This window comes from Desmodus rotundus, chromosome 2, assembly GCF_022682495.2.
Source record: "Desmodus rotundus isolate HL8 chromosome 2, HLdesRot8A.1, whole genome shotgun sequence".
In the NCBI taxonomy this organism is placed as follows: domain Eukaryota; kingdom Metazoa; phylum Chordata; class Mammalia; order Chiroptera; family Phyllostomidae; genus Desmodus; species Desmodus rotundus.
Genome location: NC_071388.1, coordinates 146,787,615 through 146,800,435, shown reverse-complemented (window position 1 = coordinate 146,800,435; position 12,821 = coordinate 146,787,615). Strand labels below are relative to the sequence as shown.

The following is a 12,821-nucleotide window of genomic DNA, read 5'->3' as shown; positions in this document are numbered from 1 at the left end:
CAGCCTCCCTGTGTTTGTTTCTATGTATTAGGGAAAGCTGCTTTGACTTCATGTCTTGGTAGTGTGGCCTCATGTAGTAGGTGTGTCCCGTAGGGTCCAGTGGCACAGCCTCCCCTATCACCCAAGCTGGGTACTAGAGGTGTGCCTTTTGTGTCATCTGGGTACACCCTCCTCTTATAGTTGAGCCTTGGTTGCTGTTGGCAGGTCAATGGGAGGGATTTATCCAGGCCAGTCAGCTGCAAGGTCTGGTGTGACCACTGACCACCAACCTCTGCCCCCATGAGGATCAGCTGTGCAGGGGAAGTTGGTGCTCTGATGTAGTCTGTAACTGTCCACTGGGTACACAGGCCCTTGTGTTTGGGGTGGTTCAGGCCAATGTCAGCCCTCACCTGTGTTCTGCCCAGGCCTACCCTGCATGAGCTGTAAAGCAATCTGAGATGGCTGCTACTTGTTCTGGGCTTGGAGATTCCCAGGCAAACCTAAACTGTGAATTTAGGCTGGCTGCTCCTAGTGCTGGGCCTTGTGCCACTTAGCAAGAGGTGCAGCTTACTGAGACTGTCTGTTGCTTGTTTGAAATGATTTAGAAAGTTTTGAAGCAATGGCCAGGACCAGCCATTCATATGGAAAAGCCCTTGTTAACAGCTGTAAGTTGGGTGGAACAGAACCTCAGAGGATCTCCAGAATGGGGCAAACAGTGTTAGGGTGATAGAGTCTCAGATGTGGTACCTGCTTGCTGGCTCTGTGGCTCTGTAGGCGGAGGGTTCAGAAAAGGGACTTGGCCTGTGCCAGCATTTCTATCTAGAAGAAAGCTGTCCCCAGCTCTTGCCTTGATGCCAGACACTTCAGGTTTCTCCCTGTGTGTCACTGGTGCCTTTCAAGCTGCTATGCTGGAAGTGGTAAATCTGAGTAGGTGAGTCCATGCGTGGGTTCTTTAAGAGGAACTTCTTGGGACTTCAGGAGTTTCTTCTACTGAGTCAATCCCTGCTGGGTTTTGCAACCAGAATATATGGGGACTTATCTTCCTGGCACTGGAACCCTGGGCTGGGGGGCCTGGTGTGGGGAGGGCTTCTGAATTATCCTTCCCGAATTATACACCGCACATGGATGTGGGACCAGCCTGTTCCATGTCTCTGCCCCTCCTACCAGTATGGATGGATGTGGTTTCCTTAATTCCGTAGTTGTCAGAGTTCCTTTAAACTCGATTTCTGACAGTTCTGAGTGTTGGTTGTTTTTATAATTTAGTTGTAATTTTGATGTGGTTGTGTGAGGAGGTGAGCCGTGTCTGTCTACTGCCATCTCGACTAGAAGTCAGTTGACAATATTTTCTTTTTAGTATATTTTAAAATTAGATATAGATCATTGGGGCATAAATTTGGGATGTTAGCATATTAATATTTTTTAATAATTAATATATAATGAAATTCATTCCAGAATATTCTTTCTACATTCTTTTTTCCCTTTCCTTTTGGAGGCACTGTATTTAATAGCTGAATTGACAGGTCGGCAGACACTCCAGATCATGAACAAAATGGCAACCAGGAAGCAATGGTGATTTTTTTCCCCAAGATTTTTGGCAGATTTTGAGCTGTCTGTCTATAAACAGTAGATTAGCTTGGGGGACAGAATTTATAACTTTTTTTTTGTTTTCTATTCATGAGCCTAACTTAATATTTTAATTTTGTTTGTACAGGTATGATCCATTAAGGGATATTTGGAGGCATGAGCTTTTCTTGGCTTTGTAACAGGAAAAAAGTCAGTGGTCATTTTTTTTCAGATTTTTTTTTTAATAGTGAAAGGATTCTTGATTTTAAAGTTTGAAGCTTGTTAACTGCTAACTTGTACTATTACTTTGATGAAATTCTATACATTAATGTTACAGAAATGGTAAATGTCTTAATATTGTTATTTCTTAGCAGGTGTGTATGTACTTGTGTGTAGGAGAAAGCTGGAAGAGATTGATAAGTTTTTAGAATTTAAGCTTAAATTAAGATGACTAATTCAGGGGAAATTCAAATTCAACACGTTTTAAATGTGCACCTACTTGGCTCTGGTGTCAAATGAACAAAATAGATTTTGCTACCATTGAGTTTACAGTCTACTGAGGCAAGAAGATGTTGAAAATTACACACAGGTATGACTAAGTAATTATTAATTATAAGTGCTATGAATGAAAATTAACAAAGTGTTAATGAGAGTGTAATGAGGGCATATGAGGGTCTAGGCAAGCTTCTAGAAGGAAGCAGCATTTGAGACTTGAAGATTGAGTAGGAATTTGCCTGGTTGTGTCCCGAATGAAGGTCTCAATCATGGGGATCATCTTGTATACAAAGGCCCTGAGATAGGCAGGAAGCTGGCTGATACAGTGCCTGGGAAGATGGGGTTTGGAGGGGCCAGCTGTGAGAACTAAGGGTAAGGGGTCTTGAGGGCAATGAATATAGAGAGGGGAGTAGAGGACTTACTGTGTTTTATTGAGGTCCTTTTCTTTTTTCACTTTTTTTAAAAGTACATTTTATTGATTATGCTATTACAGTTGTCCCATTTTTTTTTTCCCTTTATCTCCCCCTCTGCCCTGCATGCCGCCCCCCACCCCCCTCCAGCATTCCTCCTCCCTTAGTTCATATCCATGGGTTGTACATGTAAGTTCTTTGGCTTCTCTATTTCTTACACTATCCTTAACTTCTGCCTGTCTACGTTGTGCCCACCAATTATGCTTCTTATTCCCTGTACCTTTCCCCCCATTCTCCCCATCCCCTATCTTACTGAGGTTCTAACCCTGGCCTACCCTCTCTAGCCTTCTTCGGTTTTCTCCTCTTCATAACTATTTTCTCTAGGTTCTCTGTGTCCTAGACTGGTTTTTCATTTCTTTCTGAATATGTCTTAAGTCATGAGGACACACTTTGCTTGTCCTGACCACAGGGCCTCTATGAAAACTGAGAAGCTGTGCCTTTTTTCTTAAATGCCACTCTGTCTTCACCACAGGGTGCTGCCCACCCCAACTCACTCTCTTGCTCGCTCTCTCTCACCCTCTCACCCACCCACACACACACTCACACACACTTATTCTTTTGCTAGTACCTCCTAGTCATCTTTCTGGTTCTTATTTAGATATAACCTCCCCAGGGAAGCTCCTCCACCCTTCAGGAACTCTCAAGTTGTTTACTTGGCAGTCTTGTTTAACCATGTTTTTTCCCCCTAACATTTAATGCTGTTTTTAATTATGCAGGCAGTCTTTTGGATGATTATTTGATTACCACCATAGACAGTAAGCTTAATGATAGTAAGGATCATGTTTTATATCTTTATTACTTTAAGTTTTTAATGGCTAGTACATAGTAGTCTCTCAGTAGTCATAGAAGGAAGGAAGAAAGGACTGGAAATCAAAGATAAGACAGATATTCCAGTAGTTTTCAAAAGCTTTTGAAAACATGTCCCGCAAGTTAAAAAGTTTTTTGAGTATGCACCTTCAATATGTATGTTGGTTATAAGTTTTATATAAAATAAAAGCTGTGTATTATACAATAGAAATTTTTAAAAGATTAAAGAAGAGAAATTTAAGGGACTGCTAATGACATCGATTAGCATTTCGGTTCACTCGGAATAATGGTTATTGTCTGCGATACTGGGTGCAAATCAATTTTTGAAGTATTTTTGAATTTTGAAATCGGGGAGCCTTCTTTATGTCCAATTCACCTAAACTTTAATTGTTTTTTCTAGTAAATTGACTAACAAAGAACCAGTAAGGATAGAGAAGTCAGCTCCATATATTCTTACTCTTCTCTGGTGCTTTTATTAATAACATTTAATCTGTAGTTTTTAAAATGGTTTCAGAGCACTTGCATTTGGGGGAGGGCTCATTTCATTTTAACTAGCCAGTGCAATCTGTAATTCTACTTAAATGGAACCTTAAAAGTCCAGTACATGGGTGTTCTCTCCACACTTTCACACTGTATCTCCCACTTTTTCTGAAAGATACCTCTTCTTACTGGACTGTCATAAGGAATTGAGACAGAGACTATTTAAAGGCTCAAACTATTTATGGCTCTGTTAGATGAAAACATTATTTATTTATTTATTTATTTATATTTTTAATCCTCACCTGAGGACACTTTTTCATTGCTTTTACAGAGGGAGGCTAGGAGGGAGTGGGGGAAGGAGGGAAAGAGAGAGTGAGAGAGAGACAGACAGACAGACAGATATCGAAGTAAGTGAGAAACATCAATTGGTTGCCATCTCTTACGCGCCTTGACCTGGGATCGAACTTGCAACCTGGGGATGTGCCCTGATTGGGAATTGAACTCATGACCTTTCAGTCTATGGGACAATGCTCCAACAAACTGAGCTACATTGGCCAGGGTGAAGACATTTTTTATACAAAAAAGTTTTTGTATATTCGTCCTATAAGTCAGTGAATTGTCTTGCATGACCATTGGCTACACGTACCCCATTTGGAGACAAGTGGGCTAGTGCTGGAGACCAACATAGACAAATAATTGATTATGAGTGGTGTTAGACCAGTGCTGGGGGTTTGAAATCACTGCTGATGGAAACGTGTTTCACCATGTGTTTGCCTCTTGAGCTAGATCATGAATGACAGGAAGAGGCAGTTGGGTAGCCTAGGGGTGGAGGAGGAAGCTCAAGGCATTTGAGGCAGTTGGAACCACCGCTACCTCAAAATTTGATGTTAAGAATGTGAATCAGAAGGTGTCCGCTCTAAACCGCTTATGTAGCAATAGGCTTTTGTTCTTTGCTTGGAAGCTGTAAAATTAGGATAGCGCACCAACCTATTCATTAAAGAACTTGACCAGTTTTCTTCTTTATTTTACCATGCATAAAATCACTGGACAAAGGTTTAATTTTCTAAAATTATTTCTCGTAATAACGAATTTGTAAAGCCAACCCGGCATCATATTCCTGAAATTTTTCAAGATTATTCAAATGGAAAAGTTCTCTATTGTAGTCTTTTAATTCAGAAGATTGACATTTTGCCGCTGTAGTTTCAGGGTACTATCAACTTGAAAGTTTTTATTTTTGCCAGTATCTTATTTTTTCTCCGTTGTAGTTTCATATGTTACACATTCACATGATGTCTTCCTGTCGTGGTTGTGTCTGTCCTCTGTTACACTTGAGGTTAACTCAGGAAGGCGTTGTTTTGCCGTAACTGAGGGATACATTGTAGGGTTTTCCCTCCCCTTTCAGGCTGTATGAAGAGCAAGGAGAAAAAGTAAGACTCAAACATAATAATTTGGCTTGAATGATTCAGCCACTTAATCTTTATCATATTGTAGGAGCCATCTATTCATGCTTCTCAGAGTTTTTAATTTAGTGCCAATTCTGCATTCAGGAGGATAAGATAAAATTCAAACTTAAAATCCTGTGGGAATGCCTAGCCTTATACAGCTGAGTTGTCCTGTCCCATTGAGCCTTTGCAAGAGGGTGGACTCAGAGAAAGTCACCTTAGAGTCACCACCAGCAGGAGGTACATCTGATTAACTTCTTAAGATGATTTGTTTAGATCCATGTAAAGGGTATATGTTTAAATATACTAAGAAATAAGGCAACATATGTGAGGGGGATTTGTAAGAAAGGCCTTGAATGGCAGTTTGAAAATGGTAGGCTTAATTTAACTTGTCATCCTGTAGTTAAATTTTTTGTCTTACTTATATCTTATTTTTTTCCTCCGCAGTTGTACAATGGTAGATGGAGTGATGATTCTTCCTCTGCTGATGATGATTGCTTTCCCTTCCCCAAGTATGGAAGGTAAGAGGCGCGCAGCTGTTTGGAGCAGGACAAGTGTACAGTTGGGGCCACGCAGTAGCGCTTTGGTGAAGGACGGGTAGCACACTGTGGGGTTCCACAAGGTTACAATGAAGATGAAACATGCCTGTCACCTAGTGACGTCATAGCCATTGTAAGGTCACAGCACAACACGTTGCTCACATGTTTGTGGAGATGTTGGTGTAAGCCTCCTGCACTGCCAGTTGTATGAAAGTTTGCACACACAATTGTGGATAGTACGCAATTCTTGATAATGATAATAAATGACACTATGCTACTGGCTTATGTATTTACTATATTTTCTTATCATTATTTTAGAGTATACTCTTCCTACTTATTAAAAAAAGTTTGCTATAAAACGGTGTGCCATACTCCACTGACAGCAGCCTCATGCATCTCGCACTTACCACGTCTCTTGATTGCATCATTTTCTCTTGCGCTTGACTTCATCTCATGTTGGTTTGTATAGCGACATGGTGTACAGGCTTGTAGCCCGGGAGCAACAGGCCAACTGTGTAGCCTGGGTGTGTAGTAGGCTGTACCATCCAGGTGTATGTGACTGCACTCTGTGATGTGTGCACAGTGACGAAATCACGTAAGGATGGGTTTCTCAGAATGTGTCCCTATCCTTGAGTGGTGCACGATTGTACTGTGTATGGTTTGGCTTAGTGTGAACAAGTTGGTTCTTAGTCCTGTCAGACTTAATACTCCTTTCTTCCCTCCCTCCCTTTACTATGACTATTTTTTAAGCCTTTTGTTAGGTTCGCAGCAGATCAAAAGGAAAGTACAGAGATTTTCCATGCCCTCTTTCGTCCCACATGCATAGTCTCCCCCATTATTAATACCTGGCACCAGACTGGTGCATTTGTTGTAATTGAGGAACCTCCATCGGCTCATCAGAATCACCCAGAGTCCACAGTCTGCATGAGGGTTCACTCTTGGTGTTGTACATTCCATGGGTTTGCACAGATGTATATTATCACATGTATATATCTATCATTACAGAGTATTGGTATCATACAAAGTATTTCACCACTCTGAAAATTTTCTGTGCTTCGCCTGTTGTTCATCCCTTTCCCCCGCCACCCTTAATCGTTAGCAACCACTGATCTTTTTACTGCCTCTATTGTTTTGCCTTTCCAGAATGTTATGTCATTGGAATCGTGCAGTGTGTAGTCTTTTCAGATTGGCTTCTTTACTCTGCTGATATGCATTTAACATTCCTCCATATATTTTCATACTTATTTCTTCTTAGCACTGAATAACATTCCATTGTCTGGATATACCACAGTTTATCTGCTGACCTACTAAAGGAACATCTTGGTTGCTTCCAGGTTTTGGCAATTATGAATAAAGTTGCTATAAACATTCGTGTGCACATTTTTGTTTGGACAAAGTTTTCAGCTCCTTTGGGTAAACACCAAGGATTGTGATGCTAGATTGGATGGTCGTGAATGTTTAGTTTTGTAAGACATTACATACTGTCTTTGAAAGCAGCGGTCCCATTCTGCATTCCCACCAGCAGTGAATGAGAGTTCTAGTGGCTCCACGTCCCCACCACGATTTGGCATTGTCAGTGATCTGAATTTCCGCCATTCTGATGGGTGCGTAGTGGTGTCTCATTGGGGCTCTAATTGTACTTCCCTGATGACATGATGCGGGACATCTTTTCATATATTAATTTGCCAATCTGTATATCTTTTTATGAGGTGTCTGTTAAGGTCTTTGGCTCATTTTTTAATTGGGTTGGTGGTTTTCTTATTTTTGAATTTTGAGGGTTTTTTGTATTTTTTGGGTAATAGTCCTGTATCAGATGTGTCTTTTGGGTATATTTTCCCTTAGTCTGTGGCTTGCCTTCTCATTCTCTTGACATTGTCTTTCACAGAGCAAAGTTTTTAATTTTAATGAAGTCTATCTTATTAATTATTTCTTTCATGGGTTGTGCCTCTAAAAAATTATTGCCATACGCAAGGTCATCTAGGTTTTCTCTTATGTTACCCAGTAATATTGCATTATGTGAATTACATAATGTGGCTTACATTAAACTTCTGTTGGACAGTGTGTTTATTTAGGTGTCTAGAGTGTAGGCTCTGCTGTAAGCAATTTTGTTAAAAACATTCCAGTAATATAGCAGTGATGAAAGTGAGTGCCAAGAGGATATAAAGTAAAGATTCTACATGGCAAATTTAAAGGAATTAGAGATATTTAACCAGAAAAGAGGTTGGGTCCTAAGTTGAAGGAATTAATGAGAGGAAATGGGCTGGAAAGATTTGATGGGTTAACAGTAGTTCTCCGCTAGTGGATATGACCTTCCTAGGGACATTTGACAATGGGGACATAACAGGCAAGTGTCTAGAATTCTTCCTCTTCTTTTTAATTACTAAGCACTATGATCACTGTAACAAAATCTAAAGAATGTCATGGTATAAAGTCCCTCCAAATTACATGCCTTTTTCTAGGTACAGTGTTAGTTCTGTGTGTTACTAAGAAATTCCTTCGGGTTTCACTTGATATCATGGGTGGTCCTGTAGTATAGTCTCAATAGAAAGAAGAGTGTGGAGAAGAAATTGAGGTAGAAATGTAGTACGAATAGAAAAAAAACGTGGAGAAGGAATGGGGAAAAGAGAAGAAAACAAAGCATTTGTGGAGGAATATTAACAACCATTCCTTTGGTTGATTTTTCTTGTTTTTAGCTCTTAAATTGCCCAAAGAATCCAGCAACTATCTTCTTATTGCCACAGTAAAGATACATAATGAAACAAGTTAGTCTGGCTGAAGTGGAGCAAGATTGCCAGGAAGGTTTTGCTATTGAGTATACCACCACCAGTAGGATGTTTACAAGCAAGGAAAAGAACACATCATTCTTGTGTTGCCATAGCTTTTTTTTTTTTTTTTTTTTTTTAAACAGAATGCCCAGTGAGTGCTACAACCTAGCTGCTCTAATCGCAATGGCAGTTGCCTTAGTCCTGTCTTCCCTCCATGACTCAACTCCTTGTTAACTGTCAAAAGCATATTCTATGAAAAGACTCTTTGTTTTTATATATTTACTAGGAACTTTTTTTAAAAAGCCACTGAGAACCCCTAATTGTAATACACTGTAATATACTCAACAGAATCATAAAGCAAATGTTAAGTACAAAATACTGAACCAAAAGATGTAAATAATAGGGCAGATAAGTAAACTCTTTATAAAAGCCCCAATGTCTAGTGAAGAGCTTTCAACTACCAGGTTTAAAAGGAAACAGACATCTGTTTGAGTTTGCAGAGCAGCCACGGCACCTTATTTATTGTGCTTCACTGGGGCCGACAGCATTCTTGGGGTGTAAATAAGAAAGTCATAGAAATTCTGTTCTAATATATGTTGTGTGGTGGTTATTCTTCTTAGTCCATTAAAAAACAAACAAAAAATAAAACAAGCTTTTTCCCTTTTCTCTTCTGATTACTCCCAAATGTCTCAAACATTAAGTAGAAATAGTTTTATCATTTCAAATAGGCCCTAACAATAATTTTGGTAGAATTTGGCTAGTCTGGTGTTCTTTAGAACACTCCTCAAGTTCTGTGGAATCCTAAATGCTCTGGGGCAAAAAAGACCAAGTAAGTTTGGAAAACACTGCATACTATAACTACCTCTTTGATGATTAGGGGTAGTATTTAGGGAGTGGTTCCTATGTGCCAAATGTTGGGCTAATTGCTTTGTATGTATTGTCTTGCATAATCCCCATGATTACCCTAATGATAGAGGTTTCTGGGATGTGCTTTTGAATTGGTTAAAATTCTTACTTTAAGGCTATACAGCCAACAAAAGGTATAATATACTTTGAGGAATAGTGTTCAGGGGTTTCAACCATTACCAGTCTTCTTCAAATTTTTGCATTTTTCTGGTCCCCTGAATTAGCTCCATCCCATATTCACATTATAGCTGGTGCGTGTTAGAATCCCACTGAATCCAGTCTGTTGGAAAGGCTGAGATGAGATCTTGTAATAGCAAGTGAGGGGAGGCTGCTTCACCTGGGCTTGTGGTTTTCCTCTTGTCTCTCATGCCACAGTATTCATTTTTCATGCTCATTATATGTACAACTCTAGCTGCAGGAAGAGTTTTATTTGCTCTCACACAGAAGAGCACTTGAGTCCTAATTACCCGTATATCCTTCCTTTTCCTTCCCATTAATAAGACTAATCATGCTCTAATACTGTTATTATGCCACCTGGGAGAAGTTCATTTCTGTTCCAGAGCTTCCATGTTTGGCTTTCCCTTTGTCCCCGGGAGCATTTGCAGGTGTTGGTCATGGCACAGATACTTAAAATGCAACATTGCTTCTTCAGAAATATCTCAAGCTAAGATGACCCACATTTTATTAAGTTTGTAAGCTATAGTTCGATTTTATTACTGCGAGGAAGGCCGGACTTTGCAGAGTTTTAAGCAAGAGATTTTGGGCTGTTCTAGAGAAGATTGCTACATTATATTCCGGGTTGACTTGATTTTACAATTTCCAGAGCTACCACCATTCAGACTTTCCAGCTCAGTGACCCAATGTGGGAAGGACGGGATAACTTCAATAGATTTTTTGTTAGGGGCACAAAGGTGCCCCTCTTTGCCCCTGGTGGGGGAAGAATAGAATAAGCCTTTCTTTGAATTTCTCATTTTTGAAAATTCAGGAAGTTCTTGAAGGGGTGAGTGAATGTAAGAAAAATGTCTCAGTATTAAGTTTGTTGCTCTCATTTCTCGTTACGCTTAATTTATCCCTTTTGTTTAGAACAAAATATTTTCCATGGACACATGATCAAATGAGACTTTGGGGAGATAATTGAGATGCACTGAGCTATTGACCACTATTTACCACCACCAGGACCTAAAATGTAAATACCTAATGAAGCTGTACTTTTGAAAGATACTGCTGTTTCTTTTTCTGTTTAATCCTCACTGGAGGGCTTTTTTTTCCCCCCCTTTATTTGCTTTTTTAGAGAGAGTCAGGAAGGGAGAGAGAGAGAAACATCGATGTGAAAGAAGCATCAGTTGTTTGCCTCCCTGTGCACCCAGACTGGGGATCTGTGCTGGGACCGAGGGGTCGTATGCATCCAGATTGTAGGTCGCACACACCTGCGCCCGGCCTGGGGATCGAACCCATAAACATGGGGGGCCCTAAACTCCAGGAGGACAGAAGCTCTTTTGTTTGGGACTTTGCCCTATGACCAGGAATCAAATACACAACCTTTCCTTACGGGCCGATGCTCTGACCAACTGAGCTATACTGGCCAGGGCAAGATACTGCCTCTTTATAGTCACGTTTTCTTATCTAATAGAATAATGATGTATTATTTGATGCAAGATAAGCTGTGACAAAGCTTCCTTTAGCTTCCCTTTTGGGGTAATGTTTATTTCTTCTGTGGGTAGTTAAACTAAAGCCACATCCAGTTTTTTTTTTCCAGTGGATCTTAGAAAATGTTCACGTTCACTGCGTGTTTATATAAGGGGGAGTAGCAGTGGGGTGTGGATAGGACTCTAAAATTTCAATCAAAGTCAGGTATTGAACAGAAGAGAAAAAATATCCAAGACCCTAGCTCATTAAATGATTTCCTTCTGGTCAGCAGTGAGTGGGCAGAGCAATAGCTGCTAAGCTTTGCTTTTATAAAGATAGGTTTCAAGGGGTAGAGGGTGGATGCCATCTTTGCTTGGAAAAACTAGTGAAGCAGGAGATTTGCGGGAATGCCATACAGGCAGCTCTGATACTGTGATTTATAATCATTCTGATGACCAGAGTATATTTCTCAGATATGTTTGGTGTTCCTACACAGATCTCAAACCCCTCAGAATTTCCTAAGTGATGAGAGCAATGATGGCATTTCTTGTTTTGTTAATGAGCCAATTTTTAGATGCCCCCCGCCCCCCCACCTAAGGGGGAGGAGCCAACCTGGTGGTTAGAGTATCGGAAGTTTTGGTTTCACTCCCTGGTTCCCTAGGAAGGAAGAGGGAAATGGAGGTTGAACCAGTTGCCCGCAGTCAATGACTGTAACGAAGCCTCCGTAAAAACCCAGACAGGACAGTTTGTTGGTCCCTTTTTGGAGACTTTCTGTGTTGGGGAACTAGAATGTGTCTGTGTGCCACCGTGGTGGGCCCTAGGCTCCAGGAGGACAGACGCTCCTTCATTTGGCACCTTTTCCTGTGTACATTTTCATCTAGCTATTGATTCATATCTTTAATATCCTTTGTAATAAATTGGTAATCTAGTGAGTAAACAGGTTTTCCTGAGTTCTGTGAGCTATTCTAGCAAATAAATGGAACCCAAGTAGGGGGTCTGGGAAATCTCTAATGTATAACCAGTTGGTCAGAAACACAGGAACCAACCTGGGCTTGAGATTGGCATCTGAAATGGAAGGTGGTCTTGTGGGACTGAGCCCTTTACCTGTGGAATCTCATTCTGTCTCTGGGGTCAACAGAGTCAGAATTGAGATGAATTCTCAGACCCTTTGCAGGTGTTTGAAAATTGTTTTTTGTTGTGGGGAAGCCTATATACACTCTGTCTGTCTGTCTGTCTCTCTCTCTCACACACACACACATAGACACACACACACGAATTGGGTTCAGTAACTCTTTAAGCAACTTTAACTCCTGAATAGAAATAAACAGCAAGGAAAACAAAAGATATTTGAAAATTAATTTGTAACTTTCAAAACACTGCTAACTGTCCTCCAGAACTTCCCCCTGCAGTTCAGCCTGACCTTAGGCAAAATTCCACAGATAATGATTATACGAAGTAGTCGTAATTACTCGGATCTCATGTCAGTTCCCAAACAGGGTAAGGCACGGGGCAGGGTGGCTCCCAGACTTCTCACTGTGACTCGCTGTAAGACGCATTGTGGAGTTAGGCCCCCTGCATCTGCATTTAAAGACGTACCTGCGCATGTGTAAAACTAAACTTGCATGAATAGTAATTACTCTTACTTTGTTCAGTGTACTCTCCTATTTCTTCTTTTTTTATTCTATTCAGTTTTATTTCATTTAACAGGAAATAAGAAATCTTGTCTCGAACCACTAGACTGATTGCACT

General features: G+C 40.4%; 1 protein-coding gene across 3 annotated transcripts in view; it reads left to right on the top strand.

Annotated features, from left to right (window-relative positions):
* ACVR1 (activin A receptor type 1) overlaps positions 1 to 12,821 on the top strand; it is a 133,339-nt gene that overhangs the window by 65,859 nt on the left and 54,659 nt on the right. For all 3 annotated transcript variants that reach the window (XM_053918688.1, XM_053918687.1, XM_024579821.3), the window contains one exon: positions 5,684 to 5,757. In XM_053918688.1, coding sequence (XP_053774663.1) covers positions 5,691 to 5,757 — 67 coding nt within the window. In that variant the 5' untranslated portion in view covers positions 5,684 to 5,690. The remainder of the gene's footprint in view (positions 1 to 5,683; positions 5,758 to 12,821) is intronic.